At 38.8% G+C, this 26,271-nt stretch overlaps 1 protein-coding gene and 1 non-coding gene across 2 annotated transcripts; one reads left to right on the top strand and one right to left on the bottom strand.

Moving 5' to 3' along the window:
- Nucleotides 1-16,290: 16,290 nt before the first annotated feature.
- On the bottom strand, nucleotides 16,291-16,397 carry LOC122128319. Its single transcript, XR_006151409.1, has one exon. It is a non-coding gene; the product is annotated as a U6 spliceosomal RNA (small nuclear RNA).
- Nucleotides 16,398-23,465: 7,068 nt separating this feature from the next.
- Nucleotides 23,466-25,879, top strand: Ubqln2 (ubiquilin 2). The gene has a single exon (XM_042702539.1). The coding sequence runs from the start codon at nucleotides 23,755-23,757 to the stop codon at nucleotides 25,642-25,644; it is 1,890 nt and encodes a 629-aa protein (XP_042558473.1). The 5' UTR covers nucleotides 23,466-23,754; the 3' UTR covers nucleotides 25,645-25,879.
- The last annotated feature ends 392 nt before the right edge of the window (nucleotides 25,880-26,271 follow it).

A 26,271-nucleotide genomic window follows, 5' to 3' on the forward strand; every position in this document is an offset into this window, starting at 1 on the left:
GTTAGTAGATTGTATTCAACTGACTAGAATTTTAATCACATTTCTTTCCTGCATGTTGCTACACTGAGAAACACTGGGTACCCAGTGTATCCTTGTTTCCTGGGAAGAGTGGACAAGATAGATACATTCTGAGAACCTCCTTGGAAAGTTGGGGTATTGCCACTGATGATGTTGCTGAAGTCCTTGGGACTCAAAGGCAAAAATGTAGCAAGGAGATTTCTAATGTTTATTGACACAGAAATAAGGAACTGTTAGGTAGTACAGAAGCTTTAAGGATTGCTGAGTGATGGCTTTGTCAGAGAAACACAAATAAGAAATGACTGGAGTTCATGTGAGAGGCCCTAATTTTTTTTTTTTTTTGGGTCCGGTCGTGGAGCCTGAACTCTAGGCCTGGGCACTGTCCCTCAGCTCTTCAGCTCAAGGCTAGCGATCTACCACTTGAGCCACAGCGCCACGGCTTTTTGCTTATGTGGTGCTGAGGAATCGAACCCAGGGTCTCGAGCATGCAAGGCAAGTGCTCTGCCACTGAGCCACCTTCCCAGCCCAAGGCCCTAAATTTTTTAAGTGTTGTTGAAGTAATAAGGGATGACTATATTGAAAATAGTTTCCGAGCTTTGCTTATATTCTAAGATATAACTAAATAAGAATCATTTGGCAGAGCCAGGCATTGGTGGCTCACACCTCTAACCCTAGTTACTCAGGAGGCTCAGATGTGGGCATCAGGGTTTGAAGAGAGCCTGGACAAAAAAGTTTGTGAGACTCTAATCTCTATATAGCCAGCAAAAAGCCAGAGTGGAGGTGTAACTCAAGTAGTAGAGTAACAGATTTGTGCAAAAAAGCTCAGGGACAGTGCCCAAGCCCTGAGTTCAAGCCCCTTACCAGCACAATAATAATAAACAAGAGTTATTGAGCAATACAAGGAGAAGCAAGGTATGCACTCTTTAGTCCCATGAGGAAAACCTACACTGGCCCTCTGATCTCTCTTTATGCCAGCATTTCTCCATGTCACCTTTCAAGATGTTTGCTGATCATAGATTTGTCATATCTCCCAATAATTATATTGGGAGGTGTTAAGTGTCTCTGACTCACAGTGTTCACATGTTTTTCCCCAGATCCCTTGTATTAATGTAAGAATACTCAAGTCTACCTCATTTTAAGCCTCCGGCTGCCACTGTCATTCAATAATTAATCACTCTCTTTTTCTCTGAATTGATATTTGATCTTGTTTTTCTCTAATTGCACACATACTCAGTTTTAAAAAAACAAGTTAAAATCAATTCTGAAGACAGTTAATCTCTTTTATTTAATAAATATCAAGTCTGTCTCAGATGTTCAATTTTCTGTCTATAATGTGGCATAGGTGTCTTTGGTTACACCTATATATTAAATTAAAGAAAATAATTAGAAGATTTGATCTATGGTCCAGGTGAAATGGCTTTCCTGAAAGCCTGTATGATCTTCTTAACTAATTAAATTTAAATAAATTGGGCCTGTGGCTAAGTCAACAAGTGACTCTTAAAGGGGCAATTCACCTTTTTCTGACAAATGATGACTTTTAGCTTTTTTCTGTTTCCCATTTCCAAGCTTGAAGATGACAATTGTTAAAATAATCATATCACTTCTCATGGCATTAACTTGTACTTAGTAATAACGTAGCCTCTGACTTTCCTGACCACATGCATAATGAGAATTGCTTTTATTCTATATTTTGATATTTAAAATCTAATTGAAGACCTTAGTCATACCACAGGGAAAACAAGTTCTATCTGTATGATTTTTCAGCAAGTCTCACAATTTTGTTAGCCACCAGAAAAGTGTATTTCTAAGGGCCTGTTAATCCTAAACAGTAAAGCTGTATGGTGATCTTAGAGATTTAATTCATTGGAATAATAATTAATTATTTTACTTATTTATCCAACCAATGCTCATAGAGTTCCTATTACATTCTGAATTATTTTGCCAAGTTCTAGCAATAAAAGGAAAATTATATATAATACTAGGCTTCAGGGAATGTCCAGTGTAGAAGGGGGAGAAGATTAAGCCACCAAAGAACAATTAAAAGTTGTGGGAGGCTGGGAAGGTAGCTTAGTAGTAGAGTGCTTGCTTAGCATGCATGAGCCCTGGATTTGATTCCTCATAAACAGAAAAAGCTGGGAGTGGTGCTGTGGCTCAAGTGGTAGAGTGCTACCCTTGAGCAAAAGAATCTCAGGGACAATGCCCAGGCCCCGAGTTCAAGCTCCAGGACTGGTAAAAATAAATAAATAGTAACCCCACTGTACAGCATCTTTACAATAAAATAAAAATTATAAATAAATAAATAAATAAAAAGTTGTGGGTTGCCGGGTGCTAGTAGCTCATGCTTGTAATCCTAGCTACTCAGTAGGCTGAGCTTTGAGGACTGCAATTCAAAGCCATCCCAGTCTATGAGACTCTGATCTCCTATCTTCCAGAAAACTGGAAGTGGAGCTGTGCTCAAAGTGGTAGGGTACTGGCCTTGAGCAAAAAGAGATCAGGGACAGCACCCAGGCCCTGAGTTCATCTCCATGACTCACAGACACACAGACACACAGACACACAGACACACAGACACACACACACACACACACACACACACACACACACACACACAGAGTTACGGGTTGAGAGCCCAGTAGTGGACTGGAAGAAAACATCACTTTCCAGCTTTTCTTTGATAATGAATCAAAACAGCTAGACAGCCAGGTGCTTGTGGTTCATCCCTGTTATCTTGGCTACTCAGGAAGTTGAAATTTGAGGATTACGGTTTGAGGACAGCCTAGAAGAAAAGTCTGTGAGACTCTTATCTCCAATTAACAAACAAAAAGCTTGAAGAGGAGGTGTGCTTCAAGTTGTCAAGCACCAGCCTTGAGCAAAATAAGCTAAAGGAGAGTGCCTGGGCTCTGAGTTCAAGCCCAGTACTAGCACATATATAAAAAGACAAACAAAGCATAGAACATCTAGCTACTTGAGGGGGGTAACTGAGAGGTTACACTGGAGTTCAACACTGGAGAGACAAAGACTTCAAAAGGCCAAGAGTATCTGGCTATTCAAACAGAGGGTGAGAAAGAAGTCATCAGTTCAATAGTATGGCAGAAATTAGAGGGTAACAGAAGGGAAAAGCCAGGATAGGAAAGGTAGACAAAATTGTTATGACTACACAAACAGAGCAAAGGGCAAAGTGAATGTAGCTGATCTGGGGATTGCATAGTACCCTGCAATTGAAAAATGCTCTGCTTTTCTCAATATATAAGCATGGTGCTATAATGGGGAAGTATCTTGAAAAGTTTTGCTCAAGTTTGCTGCTTTGGGATACAATCCCTACATTTTTCTTTCCCCTAGAACTCGCAGCAAATATTGTCATACTGTACTGGTCAGCATCTATTCCGTGGCCCAGTGTGCCCTTTGTATAATATTATTGCAACAAGTCCATTTGAAGGACTTGTTGGAGGCATGAACAAGAGTGAAGGGGTAACACATTTGACAAGAAATGTACTTATTACCATATTTCTATAACTGTAACCCTTGACAATAACAAAAAAGAGTTTAAAGAAAGACCAGCAGCTAGCTGCCATCTGTGGCCTGTAATCCTAGCTACTCAGGAGGCTAAGATCTGAGGATCACTGTTCAAAGACAGTCTGGGCAAGAAAGTCTGTAAGACTCTTTTGTCTCTTAACCAGCAAAAAGCTAGTAGTGGAGCTTTGGCTGGAGTGGTAGAGCACCAGCCAGGGACAGCACCCAAGACCTGAATTCAAGCCCCTAGGATCAGCTGCAAAAACGAACAAACATCAACCAAAATAAAAATTAAAAAAAACCCTAGCAGCTCACATGATCTGCTAAAAGAGGGCCAGAGGACTGAGCCAGTATGTGTGATTGTGTGTAGGGACTGGGCTTCTGAATGCCATAGTGTGTGCAGTAGAATATACGATAATTGCTCTGCCCTCCTTCCATCCAGTACAATTAGTTGCCCTGACCTCTGTGTGGGGTTTCTGAGGCCTCCTGGGACTCAGATGGGTCCTGAGAATACACTGAATTAATATGTCCAGAGGACACTCTAGCCAAAAGAACTGTTTTCCATGCTACCTTTGACTAGCAAGCAGGGAAGCTGAAAGAATTCCAACAAGCCCTTGTCTCAAACTGCTCCTGCTGACTGACCTGCAAACAACACACACAAAAAAGGAAAAGGTTGATAATACTCAGCCCTTTCTGTCTCCAAGGGGAGCAGAGCCCAAGAAGACACAGAAAGAAGTGCAAATTGGCATAAGAAGTGAATATTCACTCTTGTGAGCTAGCAGAAACAAAGCTTTTATTTTTCATGAAAGGTTCTCTCATATTTGCTAATTAGCTCATTGGGTTTTGTGTGTGCATTCCCCTCCTTTCTTTGTGGTGCTTTCTATTGAGCACAACACTTCAAGTACATTCAATTACTCCACACATCTGCCTAGTCTACTAGAAGAGCCTCGTTGTTGTGAGACTAATAGAGAAAACGTAAGGGAAATAATTCAAGACATTGGTATAAGCAATGCTTTTGGGGGGCGGATATGATCCCTAAACTATAAAATCAAATGTAGAAATAAGCTGGATACTGCTGGTTCATGACTGTAATCCTAGCTACTAGTAAAGTGGAAATAAGGAGAATCATGGTTTAAGGCCAAAATATTTATGACATCCTATCTCAATAGAAAAAGCTGAGCATGGTGGTGTGTCATTCTTTTTGTTTTTCTTTTTAGAAGCTTCTTATTTTCAAGTCTTAAATTTAAGTTCATGATCCATTTTCACTAGACTTTGTATATATTGAGATACAGGGTTCAAATTTCAGTTTTTCCTATATGGTTATCTAGTTTCCACAGCACCATTTATTGAATGGAATTTTTTCTACAATTTATGTGTTTGGTACCTCTGTCATGCATTAGATATTTATAAATGCATGGGTTTATTTTGGGACACTCTGTTCTGTTCCATTGTTTTATACATAATACTTTAGTATAGATTTGCAGTATATCTTGAATTCCAGTAAATATGGTATTTCCAGCCTTTTCTTTTCCATAATTGTGTCAATTATGAATCTTTTTATTTTTTAAAATTTATCATCTTGAAGTAGTTGTATAAAAGAGTTTCAACGTGTCAAGTTATGAATACAATGAATCTTGACCAGTGTCAACACTTTCATTATTTGCCCCCATCTCTCTGAACCCCACACATCCCTTCAAGTTACGTAGTTCCATTTTCATATCCGACTCTCTTGTTTCATATGAAGTTCAGGATTTTTTTTATTTCTCAGAAAAAATGCAGAATCCAGAATCCATTTATTTAATTTTGCATGTTCTTTAAAAAAATTTAATGTCAAGGTGATGTACAAAGGGGTTACAATTACATAGGTAAGGTAGTGAGTACATATCTTGTTGAACTTGTTACCCCCTCCCTCATTTTTCTCCCACTTTCCTTCCTCTCAACCCCCCTCCCCAAGTTGTACAGATCATTTGAAAGTGTCTTGTTATGTAACTCAGCTGGGTCTGGACTTTTAAGTGTGAGTTGGCCTCACACATGCAACCCACTTGCTTCTGTCACCTAAGTTCTGGGATTATAGGCACATACTTTGCCTGCTCTGTTAGGATTTTGATGGGAAAGGCATTGAATCTGTTGATTTATTTAATAATAAGAACATTTAACAATACTAATTCAAATCCATCAGCATAGGTAGTCTTTAACTTTTCTTTGAGTCTTCTTCAATTTATTTTTTCAGAGTTTTGTAATTTTCATTTTAAAGACCACTAATTATATTCCTAGGTGTTTTATGCTTTTTTGGTAGCTATTGTGAGTGGCACTCCTTTCGGAGTTCCTTCTCAAGTCTGATATGGGTATATGAAATGGTATTCATTTTTGTATGTTGGCAATTTTATCCAGCAACTTTCCTGAATTCACTTATCAGTTCTAATTGTCTTTTGGTTGAGTCTTTAGGTTTTGCTGTATAGAGAATCATATATCTGTAAACAGAGGAATTTTATTTCATCAATTCCAATTTTTGTGCTTTTTCCTTATATAATTGCTATATTAAATAAATAAGGTGAGAATAGAATGTATTTCTTGCTCCACATATTAGAGAAAATGATTTAACCTTTCCCCCATTAAGTATGATGATGATGTGTTATGTGTACCTTTTATTGTACTGGTGGGAAGGAACTTAACTTTAAATTTGTATAACCAGTATAGTGAACATTGAGGAGATTCTTTAAAAAAAAAAACCGAATCTACTATTTGATTCTTAGAAAAAAACCAAATCTACCATTTGATCCAGCAATTATATTTCTTGGTATATAACCAAATGAAACAATATCATCACGTTTAACAAGTACCTGCATGCCCATGTCTATTGTTGTACTGTTTACAATAGCCAAGATATAGAATCACTAGTGCTAAGTTAAATGAGTTAGAGAAAGACAAAAGCTCCATGTTCTCTCTTATTATGTGGATATTAAAGAAAAATGTATCTGAATATAGATTAGAGATTACTAGATGCTGGAAAGAGAGTGGAGAATGGAAATACAGGGAAATTGGATAGTAGGCACCAAGAATGTTTAAACAAATGTAATAAGTTGTGGAGCTCTATAGCACAGTGGAATAGCTACAGTTCACAACTGCTTATTGGGTATTATATGAATAACTTACAAAGGAGGAGTTTGAAGCTTCCAAACACAAAATAATGATAAAGAGAGAACATTAATTACCCTGATTTGATCAGTACATATATATATGTAATGAAACATCACATTGTAACTCATATATACATAAAATTATTACAAGCTCATCATATTTTTAAATGTTTAAGGAGATGGAAATGTTACCTGCTAATATTTATTTTATACTGTATGTGGGTATCTAATTATTACACTATATCATAAATTTGTATAATCAAAATATTAATTAATGAAAAAGAATGTGAGGTCTAATCCAAAGTCTCTGAATTTGAATGCTGATTCTGCCTCTCAGTGGCTCTGTATTTAAAGCAAGCCTTTTAGTCTTTCTGTCTTAGTTTCCTCAATTCCAAAATAAAAATAATGATGGTGTCTTCACATTGAGTTCATGTGATATGTAAATGAGATAGCTCATGTTTAAGAACTTCTAAGAGTGACACAGTAAATGTTCAGCATATCATCTCCAGAATTTTTGAGAGCAGAAACTCAAATTTTAATCAGGACATATCTCAGTTCAAAATATATTTACAAAGAACAATTTCTACTGGAAATTGCCAGATCTATACATTCCAGATTTCACTTTGTAAACCAAGCCCATTAGCTCTCCCCTCACCTCTTTGTGTGTGTGTGTGTGTGTGTGTGTGTGTGTGTGTGTGTGTGTGTGTGTGTGTGTAAGCTAACAAATTAATAAATGAGAGGAGGCCTTTGGTGATGTTGGCTAAAGAAAGCTAGAAAAGTGTATGGATTTATACATGTTTTCTTTACTGACACATTGCTAGAATTTCATCACAAGAATAATACGATTTTCCCTTGGTTCATATGAGAAGCTAAATATCCATATTAGCGTTTACCCCCCCCCCATGATTACTTTATTTTATGAAACACAGTATTCAGAAAATAGACTCCACACTTCCTTATGTACATAAAAATTACTCATATCTATGTGTTCCAGTCTTACTTTTTATCTGTTGATAAAAGCAATAGAAAATTCTCAAAACCCAAGCACAAGCAAAACTCAATTTGTTCTCTTTGCCCAATGACAGGTTTGGTACAAAGTTTTTATAACCTACTTGTATTAAACCTGATTTCTAATAACAGAATAGCATTCATATACTCTTCTCTCAGATCCCTAAATGTATCTCTTGAACTAGTCTTTATTTTTATCCTACCCCAGGCTCTGTCCTTTTTCTCTTCTGAAAAGAATTTAGGTCTCATCTAGAGCCAGTGGCAGTACCATTCAAATATTATTTGTCTCATCTTCAATTTCATGATACCCCCTCCTTCCTCTCTATATGCTTTTTTCCATTGTACAATATTATCCCCTATCCAATTTTCTTTCCAACTTCTCTATTACCAGCTTTTCTCTCTTGGACAACTTCTGAGTTACTATTACACCATACACTAATTTCTCACCTACATGTGCTAAGTATATGTGTATGACTATACCATATGGCATCACAACCCAATGAACTCCTCAAATAATGCTACTAATTTATTAATTTCAACTGGAAATAATATTATGAATTATTTCACTGGTGTTGCTCTTCCTCAGCAGCATTGTGAATAAGAAGCTATAATACTGTTACTTTCCACTGCACCCCACTCCAAAAACTAGAAATGAGAGTTATTTGATTGCCTTTTAAGAATTAAATTATGAGGCCAACACATCATAAATCAAATAAAACAGATGAAAAAATCATCCCAGGAAACAAAATTACTTTCAGGACCTTGAAGAATAAATACATAGTGACTTGACTCTATTAACATCTTAAGAAAGAATAAGTTACGCAACAGTGGGAAGTGAGTCCTCAAACATTGGTAGTACCCAGTGAATAAATATATCACAGAAATATAACCTCAAGTATTTTCAACTCTAAGCAAAACCATATTTAGTCATAATATTCAATGTATATATATGAAAATGAAACTAAGTAAATTGAGAGAATGTGTTGGGTTGGAGGATATGAGGGAAAATAATGAAAGGGGTGACATTGATCAAGATGCATTTCACAATTAACTGACATGTTGCAATAAAATCCTTCTGTATAACCCTTAAACATTATGTATGTATATAAATATATTTATTGGAAGATTCAGGACTCACATGAATTTATGTCATTAAACTTTAGGTTATGAATCATAGTTTACTTAACAACCATCCTACTACATCTCATCACACATCGTTTTGATGATTTTGCTTGTCTATTCTGATTAATGATGTCTTAGACTTACAATTTACAAGCAGTGGGTAATAAAACAGATCTCATCTTCTAGTTCTAATTTTCATTTGGCTTTCCTTTAGGTGTTCAGGGAGGAAAATGTGCTGAATTCATAGACATATTTCCAGTCAGTGTCAAAATGCTGTTTCTCATTGAAAATGAAGAAATTGGAGTTCTTTCATCTGCTTTCACATTTGCTGAGTCAGTTTCTCGGGGTCCTGAACTATTCTAGTTGTTAGCAGGAGTGAGCATTTGGACCTGCAAAGCAGAGAACCAGAACTTGCAATGCAATCTTCTTCTTCTTCTTCTTCTTCCTCCTCCTCCTCCTCCTCCTCCTCCTCCTCCTCCTCCTCCTCCTCCTCTTCCTCCTCTTCTCATCCTTTTGTGCCAGTTCTGGGTCTTGAACTCAGGACCTAAGTATTGCCATTACTTTTGCTCAAATTTGGTGCTCTACCACTTGAGCCACAGCTCCACTTCCAATATAATCTTTCAATGTGCAACTTTCTGTATCTGTGTTTGTATACCCACGGAAGAACTTCAAAGAACTACAAATGTCCTGACACATGTGTCTGGAGTTTGTCATCATGTATTTATTTATACAGTTGCACAAGTTATAATTGTAGGAATTTTATAAATATTAACATTTTGAGGGGCTGGAGGCATGACTCAGGGGGGTAGTGTGTAAGTGTCAGGTATTGAGTTCGAATCCTGGTCTTGGACAAAAGTATTTATTTTAACACTAACATTTTTGAAATAAATGTTATTTCAAATATACCCACAAGGCTTTAAATACTGTAGCAATTTGAGATTCATTTCATTCATCTTTTTTAAAAAATCTCTTCATAGGGCTGGGAAAGCGGCTCAGTGGTATAGTGCTTGCTTTGCATGCATAAGGCCATGGTTTGATTCCTCAGCACCACATAAGCAGAAAAAGTTGGAAGTGGTGCTGTGGCTCAAGTGGTAGAGCACTAGTCTTGAGCTGAAGAGATGAGGGACAGTGCCCAGGTCCAGAGTTTAGGCCCCATGACCCACAAAAAAAATCTAATGATAGAATCCTTTAAAAGCTGTAAATTTTATATTTTTCCTTTTCCCTTTGATCTATATTTCCATTTGTTTCTTCCTTTGTCAGAATTTTTAAAAAATATTTTTATTGTAAAGATACTGTACAGAGGGGTTACAATTACATTAGTAAGGAACGAGTACATTTCCTATCAAGCATTGTTATCCCCTCCTTTATTTTTCCCCTACTATTCATTCCCTCCCCACCTCCCCAACTCCTCCCTCCCCCACCAAGGTGTAAAGTTCGTTTTCAACATACTGTCTTGTACATCTCATTGTTACAATGGGTCAACCTGTATCCTTATTTGAGCATTTTGTTGTCTCCTTTCCCTCCCCAAATTAGAAAAATGTATATATAAGATGCAGGGCACCAGAATCAAATACAGAGACAAGGGTTATACCATAGGGGGAAGAACATAGAAAAGAAACAAAATAAATCACATAGTACACTAAGAAGAACAGCAACAAAGACAAAATCCCTTGTGTCCATATCTTGGGGCTCATTTCACTTAGTATCATTTTATATGGCCCTATGTACATAGCTTTTGAACTTTCTGCTTGTCTGGTAAGATTATCCTAGATGTATACTAGTTATTGCAAATAAGGGAAACCAGAATTTTTGCCCTGAACAAATGTTAGCATTTTAAAAAGCCTTTCTTTTGTCTTTATGCCCATACTTCTCTACTGTAACAGTTAAACAAAATAAAATTAACTTTAATGCAAAAATTGTTCCTATAATTATTGTTAGCATACCACTGATAAAAATATAAATATTTTACCATCTTTGGTAAATATATGAAAAGTTAATTGGAATTTCATTTGGATATTTTTTCCTATTCATCTATCCTAACATGAATATTACTCACTATTAGATAGTATTTTCTTATCATATTTTTAGCAAATATAAGCAATGCAATTTGTTAAATATATGCAAATCTACATGTCATTGTCATAGTAATTCTCTCTCTTTGATTTTCTTCTAAATAATAAGCCAAAACAACATGATCTATCTTCATAATTAATTTAGTATATTTTGCTGGTACTGAAGCTTGAATTCAGGTTCTTGCGCTCTTGCAAAATCTTTTTCCATTCACAGTTGGCACTCTACCACTTAATCCATACCTCCAGTACTCTGTTTTTGTTTGTTACTTGGAAATAAGAGTCTATGACTTTGTCTGTCTGGGCTGATGCAGAAACACAAGCCTCAGATCTCAGCCTCTTAACTTGCTGGGGTTACAGACATGAGCCATTGGTACTTGGCTTCATAAATTATTTTAATGACTTACAAGCTAACAACTCAATTAAGTCCTTCTTCAATTTTGCCCAAAGAAAATAAATGAAAAATCACAGACTTGTGGAAGAATTATTATGTAGTCATTAGAGTTATTTAGTTTCACAATACAGGCACTGACACATATTTCAAGTTGTCTCTTGTGGTTTTTATACCCAAAGGCAATGAGGAATGTACCCCAGCAACATCTTGGTTGTGTGACAGAAATATGTCTTGAATCCTGTAAAGTAGGGAAAAGTCCATTGCAAAAGGGGATGCCTTGACCTCAGAGGTATTTTCTAGCTGTTTAGTTTTAGACACATTGAAATGGAATTGGTGGAAATAGATTCCTTTTAAGCTCTTTTTACCTACTACTGTTTGGAAAGACTTTGTGAAGATAGGACTGAAGATTCTTTCCTTAGATGACACTGTTACCACTTCTATATCTACTGTTCCAGATGACTTTTAACAAAAATTCAAGTTTTTAATGTTAACTTTTAACTTAACTCAAATTTTTAACTTTTAACGTTAACTCAAGTTTTTAATATTAACTTTTAATGTCAACTCAACTTTTTTTTTTTTGGTCTGGTCGTGGGGCCTGAACTCTGGGCGTGGGTGCTGTCCCTCAGCTCTTCAGCTCAAGGCTAGTGCTCTACCACTTGACCCACAGTGCCACTTCCAGCTTTTTTTTTTCTGCTTATGTGGTGCTGAGGAATCGAACCCAGGGCTTCATGCATGCAAGGCAAGCGCTCTACCACTGAGCCACCTTCCCAGCCCAACTCAACTTTTTTTTTTACTAGCTCTAGGGCTTGAACTAAGGGCCTAGGCATTGTCCCTGAACTTCTTTGTGTTCAAGGCTAGCGTTCTACCACTTGAGTCACAGTGTCACTTTCAGCTTTTTCTGAGTAGTTTATTGGAGATAAGATTCTTACAGAGTTTCTTGCCTGGCTGGTTTCAAACTGAGATTCTCAGATCTCAGCCTCTTGAGTAGTTAAGATTACAGGTGTGAGCTACTAACACAGCAGCAACTCAGCACTCTTTATTCTATTAGTTTCGCCATCTACAGAGTACAAGACATTTTCCTATGTCTATTGAATTCTCCATAGATTTGTACCTTGGTATTTTCAATATCTGATGAGACTGGACATATATCATTTACCAATATGTGCCACCTTCAGACTCTAAACCAAAGACATTGAGATATGTAAAAATAAACACTTGCTGGGTGCATTGGCTCATGCTTGTAATCCTAGCTACTCAGGAAGCTGAAATTTGAGGATTATGGTTCAAAGCCAGCCTGGGCAGGAAAGTCCCAGTGTTAACCCCTCAAATTAAAGATAAATTGATAAATACTAGACTTCTTATTTACTTCATATATCGAATGCCTTCTGTAAATAGTTACCTTGAAGAGATGTTTTATAATTCAACTATGTTTTGACTCCTCTTATTTCCCTGTTGCATTTAGTGATTCCCAAGTACTTTCTTTTGTATGGCTTTTCCCACTCAGCCCCAATCTTGGGAATTGCACACAATGCATGTTGAGGAAGCATCTGCTCCCACTGCTTCCAGGTGTATTTCTGTCTTGCAATTTGGAACGAAGCTTCACATATAATGTTTTCCATGGTGACACATTCCCATTCGACTATAATAGAACCAGTGTCAACTCTTAACAATGTGGTAAGTTAAATAGGCTTCATAGGGCTGTCTCAGAAATTTAACATCTGCTTTAGGTAATTATTTGCATCACTCACAGAGCATGGTATTGCTACTGATCAAACTCAGGGCCTTGAACTTCAAGGACTCTACCACTGAGGCCAAACCATTAGCCCAGAAAATTTTAAATGATTACAAAGACCCCTATGGTCACCATTCTATTCTTTTTTTATTTTTTAGTTTTTTAGCACTAGGACTGAACTCTGGGTTCTGTCCTTACAGGGCAGGTGCTCTACCACTTAAATTGTTCTTTCAGCCTTTTATTAAGAGCATTATTTTAAAGGCAGGGTCTCACTTTATGTACAGATAGGCCTGGACTACAATCCTATTACCTTTACTTCCTCCTTGTTTCTGGGCATGACAGGTACTTCACTGTGCCCCATGATTCTACTGTACCTAGGTTATCAGGTAGAAAGCCGCCCCTCTCAGTCATTGAGTGAAATGGAACCTCACAAACTTTTACACCTGAGCTAGCCTTAAACTATGATCCTCTGAGCCGGGTGCCGATGGTTCACACTTGTAATCCTAGCTACTCAGGAGGCTGAGATCTGAGGATTGCAGTTCAAAGCCAGCCCAGGCAGGAAAGTTTGTGAGACTCTTATCTCCAATTAACCACCAGAAAACCGGAAGTGGTGCTGTGGCTCAAGTGGTAGAGCACTAGCCTTGAGCTGAAGAGCTGAGGGACAGTGCCCAAGTCCAGAGTTCAAACCCCACAACCAACAAAAAAAAAAAAAAAAAAAAGAGAAAAACTATGATCCTCTGATCTCATCCTCTAAAGTATCTTGGATTATAGGCTGAGTCACTGCTCTCCATAACCACCATTCTAAAAGATATTCAGTTTACATAGCCTCTAAAATGATAAGTTCACCTTCTAACACTTATTTTGCCATTCATTTCTACCTTACTGTTGTGAATTAGATTGAAAATAGCAGTTGCTCTATTGATTTCTATCTTCCCATGAAATGCCTAGTGCCTTCCTTTTCTTCTTCAAAGTCAGTCCTCTGAATCACTTATTATTTAATCCTATATGAGCCTTTTCCTCTTTCCCCTCATTTTGTTCCAATCTCTTAATGATTTCATAAATCTCAAAGGAATTTAGTTCTAAATTCTTTTGAAAGACACTCATGAGATGCAACTTATGCCATACTTTATAATATAAAATCTTTTTTGACAAAGTACAATGAGGCACACTTGCCCTCTCATCTCATATTTTTTTCAAGTTCTGGTTTTCAACTGCAAGTCTCTTATAGTCATTGAACTGGTGGATAAAAGACATGAGAAGATAAATTGCAGGAAAAAATTAGTTTCTATCAACAGCAGCAGCACCATTATCAGAAAAAAGTGTTTCTCCCTATAGAGACATATTTATACTCTCAGTAGAGTGAATACTGTACAGTCTGAGAAAGTAATTCAGTTATGTGCTTGGCTTTATCTAATTCCCTTCAGTACTACGGGCTTCAGGACGTAGAGCAAAGAGGAAGCCCAAACTTCTCAAAAGATCAAAAACTCACACCTGTAATCCTATCTACTCAGGAGGCTGAGATCTGAGGATTGCAGTTCAAAGCCATCCTGGACAAGAAGTCTATGAGCCTTATATATCTACCAAACAGTGGAGCTGTGGCTCAAGTGGTAGAACACTAGCATTGAGCAAAAAAGCTAAAGGACATAATGCAGGCTCTGCTTTCAAGCACCAGTACTAGCAGCAGAAAAGGGACAGACAGAGAGGGGAGAGTTAGTCAGGAATGCAGTCAGAACCTTCCATGCATATGGAAATAGGAAAAAGGAGGGAATGTTTGGGCTTGGGAGGGATCTGAGAGAATGATGAAAGGGATGATTAAGATGTATGGCGCTCATGAACTGACCTGTTGAATTGTGACCCCTTTATACAACTACTTAAAGTTAATAAAAATATAATTTAAAAAGCCAAGCCAAGTGCTGGTGGCTCATGCCTGTAATCCCAGATACTCAGGAGGCTGAGATCTGAGGATCAAGGTGCAAACCCAGTCAGGTAACTCTGTGAAAGTCTTATCTCCAATAACCTATTCAAAAAAGCTGGAAGTGGTCATATATACATAGCTTTTGAGCTTTTCTGCTTGTCCTAGACATATACTAGTTATTGCAAATAAGGGAAACCATGGAATCTATGCTTCTTTGGGCCTGGCTTACTTCACTTAATATAATTTGTTCCAAGTCTTTCCATTTCCTAACAAATGGGGCAATGTCATTCTTTTTGATGGAGTCATAGAATTCCATTGTACATATACCACATTTACTTGATCCATTCATTTACTGAGGGGCATCTGGGTAGGTTCCATATCTTAGCTGTGGTAAATAATACTGCGATAAACATAGTTATGCTGGTAGCGTTAGTATGGCCTTGTTTGTGATCGTTTGGGGAAATGCCCAAAAGTGGGATTGCTGGGTCATAGGGGAGCTCTATGTGGAGTCTTTTGAAGAACATCCATACTGCTTTCCAAAGTGGTTGAACAAGTTTACATTCCTACCAACAATGCAGTAGGGTTCCCTTTTGGCCACATCCCCTCCAGCATCTGTTGTTATTAGAATTCTTGATTATAGCCATTTTAACTTGGATGAAGTAGAATCTCAATGTTGTTTTGATTTGCATTTCTTTTATGGCTACAGAAGTTGAGCATGTCTTCATGTGTCTATTGGGCATTCTTATTTTCTCTTCAGAGAAGTTTCTCTTTAAGTCATTGCCTTACTCATGTAACTGTAACCCCTCTGTACACTATTTTTACAATAAAAACATATTTTTTTTTAAAAGCTGGAAGTGGTGCTGTGGCTCAAGTGGTTCAGTGCTCTCTTTGAGCAAAAGAAGCTTAAGGACAGCGCCCAGGCCCAGAGTTCAAGCCCCAGGATCAGCAAAAAAAAAAAAAAAAAAAAAAAATTCCAACATTTAGGAGTCCACACAATTAAGAATATAGAGAATCTGGTGGAGGTTGGCAAATCAGAACATATGTCTTATCAAAGGAGTACAGACACTATTCAACTCAAATAAAATTATAGCCCTTCAAATATGAGTCCAGTGTTGCCTGATCACCTAGTTTTGAAGGAAAAATGGGAAATCTAGTTTTGTTTGGGAAACTTCAAATTTTTATTTCATTTTTAATTTTTTAAGTTTTTTATTGTAACAATATTGTACAGAGGGGTTATAGTTATGTGAGTAATGCAGTGAGTACATTTCCTGTTGAACATTGTTACCTTCTCCTTTGTTTTTCCCCATCAAACCCTTTCCTCCCCACCTGCCCAACTCCTCCCCCACCACCCAATGTTGTCAAGTTCGTTTTCAATGTAGTGTCTTAAAAATATGGAACGCTTCAGGAATTTGAGTGTCATCCTTGCGCAGGGGCCATGCTAATCTTCTCTGTATTATTTCAATTTTAGTAAATGTGCTGCTGAAGTGAGCACAACTTGCAAATTTTAGATGTTGATGGGCAAAGCCAGACAATAATTCCCCAATTTGTAACCTTAGAGGTCTAAAAAGGGTATAGGGTTTCTGAGTATTTAATAAAGACCATCCAGGTACTGGTGCTGGTGGCTCGTGCCTATAATCCCAGCTATTCAGGATGCTGAAATGTGAGGATCGAGGTTTGAGGCCAGCCTATGCAGGAAAGTCTGTGAGATTCTTATCTCCAATAAACTACTTAGAAAAAGTCAGAAGTGACACTGTGACTCAAGTGGTAGAGGGAAAGCTTTGAGCACAAAAGCTTCGGGACAGTGACCAACCCCAGAGTTCAAGCCCCAGGATCAGGAAAAAAATGACTTGTGCATTATTTATAAGCAAATTAAATGATAAAGCAAAATCATTAGATTATAAGGAGCACAGAATATTTAAGTGCCAAATAGACTGGATCTTTGCTCTTGTTTTTAACTGTTTTTTTTTTTTTTTTTGCATTGATACTGGTTTTTGTTTGTTTGCTTTACCAAGCGTAACTTCATTGCATTTACTTTGTTCTGAGAGGGAGTATGTATCAGCAATTACTATCTTTCTCATGTACTTTCTGTAACTACTAGAACCTTGAAGAGAATGTGCATTTGTCTCATTTTTCCTGATAAAGATATTGAGATTCTGAGAAATGAATGAGCTACTCTAAGGCCACCCAGCAATAAAAAACAAAGCTGCAGTTGTGATCCCAGTCTGCTTGGCTAAAATGTATCCTTTTGCCATTTTGTTTCTTTATTATTTCTCTAGTTCTGACCATTATTTGCTCTCAAGTGCATCAACAGTTGTTAGGAACAATCATAGGATTTCCCTTAACTTCTATAGATATGCTCCAGGAAGACAACACAACACATTTAATTAATACAACCAACTCAAGACCTCAACAGCAGGAATTACATTCTCGGGATAATTTCCTAAAAGTTGAAATGCTAAGTAAAATTACCTGTATGTTTTAATAAATGTGTGTGTGTGTGTGTGTGTGTGTGTGTGTGTGTGTGTGTGTGTGTGTGTGTGCATGCTCACCAGTACTGGAGCCTGAATTCTGGGTCTGGGCACTCTGTCGATGAGCATTTTTGCTCAAGGCTAGAGCTCTACCACTTGAGCCACAGTCCCACTTCCAGCTTTATGCTGGTTAACTAAAGAGAAAAGTCTCATGGACTTTTCTGCTTGGGCTGGCTTGGAATGCAATCTTCACATTTCAGCCTCCTGAGTAGCTAGGATTATGGGTATGAACTATAAAGAGCCAGGCCTAATAAACTTGTAAAATTTATTAGCAAATTGACATTCAGGTACATTATGACTACCAAGTAACTTAATTCTCAGGAGTGTATGAAATATCTTGTTTCCCACAATGCTTCTCCTTGTCCTTTACGTTCTCCTTCTCTTTGTCTATGGCTTATTATGAGTAGTCCTATGCAGTCTGGATTGACAATGTCAAAGCTGAATACTACATAAGTTTTAAAATTTCATTCATTCATTTATTCATTCATTCATTCATTGTAGTACTGGAAATTATGCCCTGGGCCTTGTATGTCCAACAAAATAATGTCTCAGTTTTTTTGTCAGTTGTAGGGCTTGAACTCAGGGCCTGGACACTGTCCCTGAGCCTCTCTTGTACTCAAGTTTAGTGCTCTAGCACTTAAACCACAGTGCCATGTCCAGTTGTTGTTTTTTTTTTGGGTCCGGTCGTGGGGCCTGAACTCTGGGCCTAGGCGCTGCCCTTCAGCTTTTCAGCTCAAGGCTAGCGCTCTACCACTTGAGCCACAGCGCCACTTCCTGCTTTTTTTTCTGCTTATATGGTGCTGAGGAATCAAACCCAGGGCCTCATGCATGCAAGGCAAGCGCTCTACCACTGAGCCACCTTCCCAGCCCCTCATGGGGACTTTTCTGCCAAAGCTGGCTTCAAACTGTGATCCTCAGATCTCCTCCTCCTGAGTAACTAGGATTAGAAGCTTGAGCCACTGGCACTGGGCTTTAGTTCTTTTTTTTTTTTTGCCAGTCCTGGGTCTTGAACTCAGGGCCTGGGCACTGTCCCTGAGGTTCTTTTGCTCAAGGCTAGCACTCTACCAGTTAAACCATGGTGCTACTTCTGGATTTTTCTGTTTATGTGGTACTGATGAATCAAACCCAGGGCTTTAGGCTTGCTAGGATTGTCTAGCCATATTCCCAACACTCAGCTTTTTTTTTTTTGTTTTGGTCGTGGGGCCTGAACTCTGGGCCTGGGCACTGTCCCTCAGCTCTTCAGCTCAAGGCTAGCGCTCTACCACTTGAGCCACAGCACCACTTCCAGCTTTTTCTGCTTATGTGGTGCTGAGGAATCAAACCCAGGGCCTCATGCATTCTAGGCAAGCACTCTACCACTAAGCCACCTTCCCAGCCTCCCTCAGTTGTTTTTTAAGTTCAAGAAAAGAAAACTTTTTTTTCCTATTCCTTTTCTTCTAAATTTCACTGTAAGATACTTTTTGTAAGATGCTGGTTAATGGTATCTACTTTCCCTGTGGAGTGTTCTGTTTTTGCAACAATTTGTAAAATGTGGATTTATGTCTTTCCATTTATAGTTTTTCTTCTTTGTTTTAGAAAGTTTGTTATAATGGTGAAATTATATAAAAATGTGTTCTAATATTTTTCTGTAAATTTCCTGATTTAAATTTTCATCTATAGTTTATTTTGATATTTAGTATATAGATTCATAGATGGCATTCTTTCATAGTGTCCCAAACTCTTATGTGCTTCTATTTTTCTGATACCACATCTATTGTTTTGACAAGATTTTGTAAGAGAGAAGGTAAGAACAGGCTTAGCTGCCATCTGGAACAATACAGCTGATTTTTGGAAATATTTAATTTTGTGTTCATTTCCTTCATGTCTCTTATTTGCTGTTAAGGTTTTTCTACTGTTTCTAAATAAATTTTGCCCATAAATATCTTCCTAGAAAAGTAATACAGTCATAGTGTTTCTTTGCTAGTTCATTTTAACTCTGTATTATATTAGCCAAGATTGTTACAAAGTATTCCCTTATAATTTTCAAACATATGTCCTTCATATGGTCACATAATACTAGTTTTTCTGTATTTGTCTGTTGTTCACTCTTTAAATTTTGAATAATTAATGCTGTGTTTCTCACTAATAAAGAGTTCTAACTTAAAACATTGCAACATTGATTTGATTGTAATTTACTTTCGCATTACAGATTGGAATAACGGGAAAAAAATCAAATCACATAATCTATGAGATAAATGAACTCAAAGACCTGTGCTTATCGAAGACTCTGGAAAGGGGGAAAGGGAAAGAGGGAGTGTGTTTTTGTTTTTCCATTGTGTACATTGGTGAAGAAATTGTAAGCTAAGAGTCACTGAAATAATAATGGGTATCTAGTTGTCTTCTTTCTTTTATTTGGTGTGTGTGTGGGTGATCCTGAGGCTTTACCTCTGGGCTGGGTGCTGTCCCTGAGCTCTTTAGCTCAAGGCTAGTGCTCTACCACTTGAGCCATAGCACCACTTCCAGTTTTCTGGTGTTTAATTGGAGATCAGAGTCTTATGGACTTTGCTGCCAGAGCTGGCATTGAACAGTGATCCTCAGATCTCAGACCTCTGAGTAGCTAGGAGTATAGGCCACCAGAGCGCAGCTTGTTTTGTTTCTTAAAAGTTCTGTTTTATTTAAATTCTGTTTTATTGTCTGCTCATTAATGTTTACCTTTATTATTTTGTATCTGACATTTCATTTCTCTCTTAATTTATTTTTTGTTTTCTTTCTCATTTGAATGCTTAATTCACTTATATTCACTATTGTTTAAATGTACAAATTTGAGTCTGAGTTTATCCATATATTCCACAGTAAATCAAATATTATTAAACTGGAGCTTGATAAGAATATAGGTTCTTTCACACCACTTCAATTTGTTTGGAATAAAATCTAGATATCTTCATTCTTTCATTAACAAAAATTCTGTTGTACTAAGAATTGAACCCAGGAACTCCTGCAAAACATCTCTACAACTGAGCCAAGGCCTATAATCCTTTGTATCGTTTCCCAAGTAGCTGAGATTATAGGCCTAAGCAGCTATTACCCACAGTTGAAATCTGTATTCTTAGCCAGTTCCTAACAAAAGAATGGTAATAATTGAGGTACATATGTAATTGTTGAAATATACATTTTCATTCATTTTTTATAAATTCATACCATAAGAAGTTTGATTTATATTTTGTCTCAAAAATGCTCAGTTTTGCAGGGTGCCAGTAGTTGTAATCCTAACTACTCAGGAGACTGAGATTTGAAGATCAGGTTCCAAGCCACCATGGGCAGGAAAATCTGTCCATGAGACTCTTTTTTTTTTTTTTTATGAGACTCTTATCTTCAGTTTAACCACCAAAATCCTGAAGTGGGACTATGGGTCAAATGGTAGAATCCTAGGCATAAGCAAAAAACAGCTCAGAGACAGTGCCCTGGCTCTGAGTTCGAGCCCCAGAATCAACACACACACAAAAGTGCTATTTTATGTTAATTTTCAAGTGGTTGTTTTTCCCCCTCATGCCTTCATTATTAATATCTACCTTTATTCATTTGAAATGAAAGATGGCCTGTGACATTTTCTCAATGTCTCATTTTATTTTGAGAAAATTTAAAATACTATATCATAAAACATGAATTCTTATAACCTAGGATTAACTATTGCTGATATTTGGTCATATTTGCTTCCATTTTAAAGATAAAATACATTTTTACAGATTTAAGTTCTCTTTAGTTACTACCCTGAATCCTATTCCATTTCCTCTCCTTTATTGGTTTAAGTTTGGTATGACTCCTTATAGTTTACTTCTTTTTGTTTTCATTCTTTAGCCATGGTGGGAATTGAACATAGGGCTTCACAAATGCTACTCAAGTGTTCCTCCATTGAGCTACATACCCATAAGTCTTCTATTATATTTTAAATAGTATTTCTTGGGGTTGGGAAGGTGGCTCAGTGGTAGAGCGCTTGCCTTGCATGCATGAGGCCCTGGGTTCGATTCCTCAGCACCACATAAGAAAAAAGAAAAAAGCCGGAAGTGGCGCTGTGGCTCAAGTAGTAGAGTGCTAGCCTTGAGCTGAAGAGCTGAGGGACAGTGCCCAAGCCCAGAGTTCAGGCCCCATGACCGACAAAAAGAAAAGAAAAAGAATATTTTTTATTCACTTGACTGCATGTATAGACACCATAGAGTGATGTTAGGTATGTGGTACTTAATTAGGTTTTGGAGATCTATACATAATAATTTGCTTAAAGTTATTAATTTAACTCTGAATTATATTTTCTACATTAACTATACTACATATACTGTCATATTACTATACTATAATATACTATAATATTGATTGATATCACATAACTATATTTGTTCCTTATCTCCAGATTTATTGAGATCTTTGTGACCTAATGACTTTAAAATATTAGTAAATAGTAAATTGGGAAACAAGATTTTCACTACGGTTTAAATCAGAATTTGAAATATATATATGTTTGAAATTATTTCTATTGTTCATGCTTTCTTCATCAATGCTTCTACATTTTTATTTATCTCACTTAAAGCATAATGAATCAGGTTTTTAAATGTCTACCACCACTATTGTGTGCCTGTCAATTTGTACCTGTATTTTCTACCTGAAATATCTATTTTTTAAATTACAACTGCAGTGATTGGTAATTAAAAAAAATTCAAAATCTTACAATAGAAAATAGGAATTATTCATAATTCAAAATTCACAAATCACTATCATTACACTAATGTACAAGCTTCCAGATATATTTTGCACATACACATACAAGTTGTTTAAAATCAGCTTTAAAATATAATTAATTTATTTTTACACTGAATTTTTATGCCTATATTGTTCCTAATTGTGTAGAAATATATGAAGCCAACATTGAAAACACTCCACGATTTTCCTGTCAGTGCAATGTATTTTATGAACACCTTTAAAGATATTTTAGATCACATAAATTAACCATCCATCTTTAAAACACGTTGCATACTATTTTGTATTGTGTAGTAAAATCATAGTATGCTTGACTCACTCCACGTAAACACACATTTAAAAATATTTATTATTTCTTAAATGCTACAGTGTAAATGCATTTTATACATACGTATTTTTACATCCTCATCCGATCGTTTTCTTAGAGGAGGTCTGTAGATGAGGTATTTCTAAATAAAGGCAGAATTATTGAAAATGTCCACTTGTATTTTCCAACTACCCTGTGATGAAAACGATTTACACTTTCAACTAGCATGAGAGTGCATTTTCTGGGCTCTCCGTCAACAATCTTTATCGTTATTTTTCATCTTTGCTAGTGTGATAAACCGAAAGTAAAAATCTCATTGTTTTAATGGGATTTTCTTTGATTGCTAGTGAGTTTAAACGCCCTTTTATATGCCTATTGGCCATTTGCACTTCTTTTGTAAAATGCACGCTCCTGCCCTGTCTTCTTCCCTTCCCCCCCTTGGGGGTGTTCCACGTCCCTTTTTGCTTTGTCAGAGCTCTTTACTATTCAATTTTCGTCTTTTACATGGGATCCGTTCAATCCAGGTTTTCATCCTTTCCCTGCCTTACGGATTGCATATATATATATATGTATATATATACATATACACATCTACGTGTATATGTATGTATGTATGTATGTACATTCTCCATTGGTTTTTCAATGCCTTGTTAAAAAAAAAAAAAAAAAAAAAAAACAACTGGTTCCCGGTTCCCGGTCCCCGTTCTCAATCTCCCTCCCTCCCTCCTCCCTCCATTCCTTGTTCCTTCCCTTCCCCCCCCCCTCCTTTCTTGCCTCTCCTCTATTCACTGATCATCTAGTGTCGTGTCCATTCCCTTCTCTCTCTTTGTTTGTTTCTCTCTCCCCCTCTTTTTTTTTTCCTTCCCCTTTCAGTCAGTGCAGAAGTTTTTAATTTCCACCGAGTCAAATCTATCCATCAGGGCCTGGCGCCGCGTCAGCAAAGTGGGGCGGGGAGGCGGGCACGGAGCTGGGGGAGGGGCCGGGGCGGGGAGGAGCAGGCGGAGCGGCTGCAGGAGTTGCTGGGAGTGCGCGCGGTCAGATCACAAGGCGGCGGAGGAGAAGGCCCAGAGACCTGAGCTCCGAGACTTCAGCCGCGGCCTACGCCGAAGCCCAGTCTCCATCCGAGGACCCGGGGAACCGCAGTCTCCATCACTGAGGTACCGTGCTCCGCGCTGCTCGCCCGGCCAGGCCCAGCCCCGCTGCAGCGGCGCCTCTTTCCTTCCTCTTTCCCTCGCTCTCTCGCTCGCTCGCCAGCGCCTTCCCTGCCCGCCTGCGTCACCGCGGCCGCCATGGCTGAGAACGGCGAGAGCAGCGGTCCCCCGCGCCCCTCCCGCGGCTCAGCTCCGGCCCCAGGCTCGGCAGCTGCTACTCCGGCCGAGCCCAAAATCATCAAAGTCACTGTGAAGACTCCCAAAGAGAAAGAGGAGTTCGCGGTGCCCGAGAATAGCTCGGTTCAGCAGTTTAAGGAAGCGATTTCGAAACGCTTCAAATCCCAAACCGATCAGCTTGTGCTGATTTTTGCCGGAAAAATCTTAAAAGATCAAGATACCTTGAGCCAGCATGGCATCCATGATGGACTGACCGTTCACCTTGTCATCAAAAGCCAGAACCGACCTCAGCAAGGCCAATCCACCACACAGCCTAGCAGTGCCGCGGCAACTACTACTACCACCACGGCATCGACTCCCAGAAGTAACACCACACCTACTACCACAAATAGCAACCCGTTTGGGTTGGGGAGCCTGGGAGGACTTGCAGGCCTTAGCAGTCTGGGTTTGAGCACCACCAACTTCTCTGAGCTTCAGAACCAGATGCAGCAGCAGCTCATGGCCAGCCCTGAGATGATGATCCAAATCATGGAAAATCCCTTTGTTCAGAGCATGCTTTCGAATCCTGATCTGATGAGGCAGCTCATTATGGCCAATCCACAGATGCAACAATTGATTCAGAGAAACCCAGAAATCAGTCATCTGCTCAACAACCCAGATATAATGAGGCAGACTCTCGAAATCGCCAGGAATCCAGCCATGATGCAAGAGATGATGAGAAATCAAGATCTGGCTCTCAGCAATCTCGAAAGCATCCCAGGTGGCTACAATGCTCTACGGCGCATGTACACTGACATTCAAGAACCGATGCTGAATGCCGCACAAGAGCAGTTTGGGGGTAACCCCTTTGCCTCAGTAGGGAGCAGTTCCTCCTCAGGGGAAGGTACTCAGCCTTCCCGCACAGAAAATCGGGATCCACTGCCCAACCCTTGGGCGCCACCGCCGGCTACTCAGAGTTCTACGACCACCAGCACCACTACAAGCAGTGGCAGTGGGTCTGGCAGCAGCTCCAGCAATACTACCGGGAACACTGTGGCTGCAGCTAATTATGTCGCTAGCATTTTCAGTACCCCAGGAATGCAGAGCCTGCTGCAACAGATAACTGAAAACCCTCAACTGATTCAGAATATGCTGTCGGCACCCTACATGCGAAGCATGATGCAGTCGCTGAGCCAGAATCCAGATCTGGCTGCACAGATGATGCTGAGTAGCCCACTGTTTACGGCCAATCCTCAGCTGCAGGAGCAGATGCGTCCTCAGCTCCCAGCTTTCCTGCAGCAGATGCAGAATCCAGACACACTGGCAGCCATGTCAAACCCGAGAGCAATGCAGGCTTTAATGCAGATCCAGCAGGGGCTACAGACATTAGCCACTGAAGCACCTGGCCTCATTCCAAGCTTCACTCCAGGTGTGGGAGTGGGGGTGCTGGGAACGGCCATTGGCCCAGTGGGCCCAGTCACTCCCATAGGCCCCATTGGCCCTATAGTTCCTTTTACCCCCATAGGCCCTATTGGGCCCATAGGACCTACTGGCCCTCCTGCAAGCTCTCCTGGCACCACCGGCTCTGGTGGCCCCTCTGCGCCCACTGTGACCAGCTCTGCTCCCAGTGAGACCACGACTCCAACATCGGAATCTGGACCCAACCAGCAGTTCATTCAGCAAATGGTGCAGGCTTTGGCTGGAGCAAATCCTCCACAGCTGCCGAATCCAGAAGTCAGATTTCAGCAGCAACTGGAACAGCTCAACGCCATGGGGTTCTTAAACCGTGAAGCAAACTTGCAGGCCCTAATAGCAACAGGAGGCGACATCAATGCAGCCATTGAGAGGCTGCTGGGCTCCCAGCCATCGTAATTACATTTCTGTACCTTGAAAAAAATGTATCTTATTTTTGATAATGGCTCTTAAATCTTTAAACATACATACACACACACACATCTTGCTTTACTTTCATTTTGATTCTTTTAAATCTGTCTAGTTATAAATCTAATATGATGCATTTTAAGGTGGAGTCCTTCACTAGCTTCTTCCCTCCTTCCCTTTCCTCTCCCCTCCTTCCCTCCCGCCTCTTTCCCTCCCCCATCCTTCCCTCTCCTCTTCTTTTTTCCCCTCCTGCCCCTCCTTCTCCTCGCCCCTCCCACCCACCCTCTCTCCCTTCCCGCCTGCCCTCTCCCCTCCCTCTTTGTTTCCTTCCTTCCTTCTTTCCTTCTTTTGGTTTCCTTCCTTCTCTGTCTTGAATGGTGGGAATCAATGCTGTTTCACTCAAAAGGTGTTGCATGCAAACACTTCTCTTTATTCTGCATTTATTGTGATTTTTGGAAACAGGTTAACAGCCTTCACAGTTGGGTGAACAAGTTTTGTCCTACAGATGTCCAGTTTATTTGCATTTTAAACATTAGCCTATGATAGTAATTTAATGTAGAATGAAGATATTAAAAACAGAAGCAAATTATTTGAAGCTCTAATTTGTGGTACAATATT

This window comes from Dipodomys spectabilis, unplaced genomic scaffold (genome assembly GCF_019054845.1).
Source record: "Dipodomys spectabilis isolate Male_0828 unplaced genomic scaffold, ASM1905484v1 ptg000328l, whole genome shotgun sequence".
NCBI classification, from domain to species: domain Eukaryota; kingdom Metazoa; phylum Chordata; class Mammalia; order Rodentia; family Heteromyidae; genus Dipodomys; species Dipodomys spectabilis.

What these genes read in the sequence shown, in the direction of transcription:
- Ubqln2 (XM_042702539.1), top strand. Translation starts at nt 23,755, where the DNA reads ATGGCTGAGAACGGCGAGAGCAGCGGTCCCCCGCGCCCCTCCCGCGGC.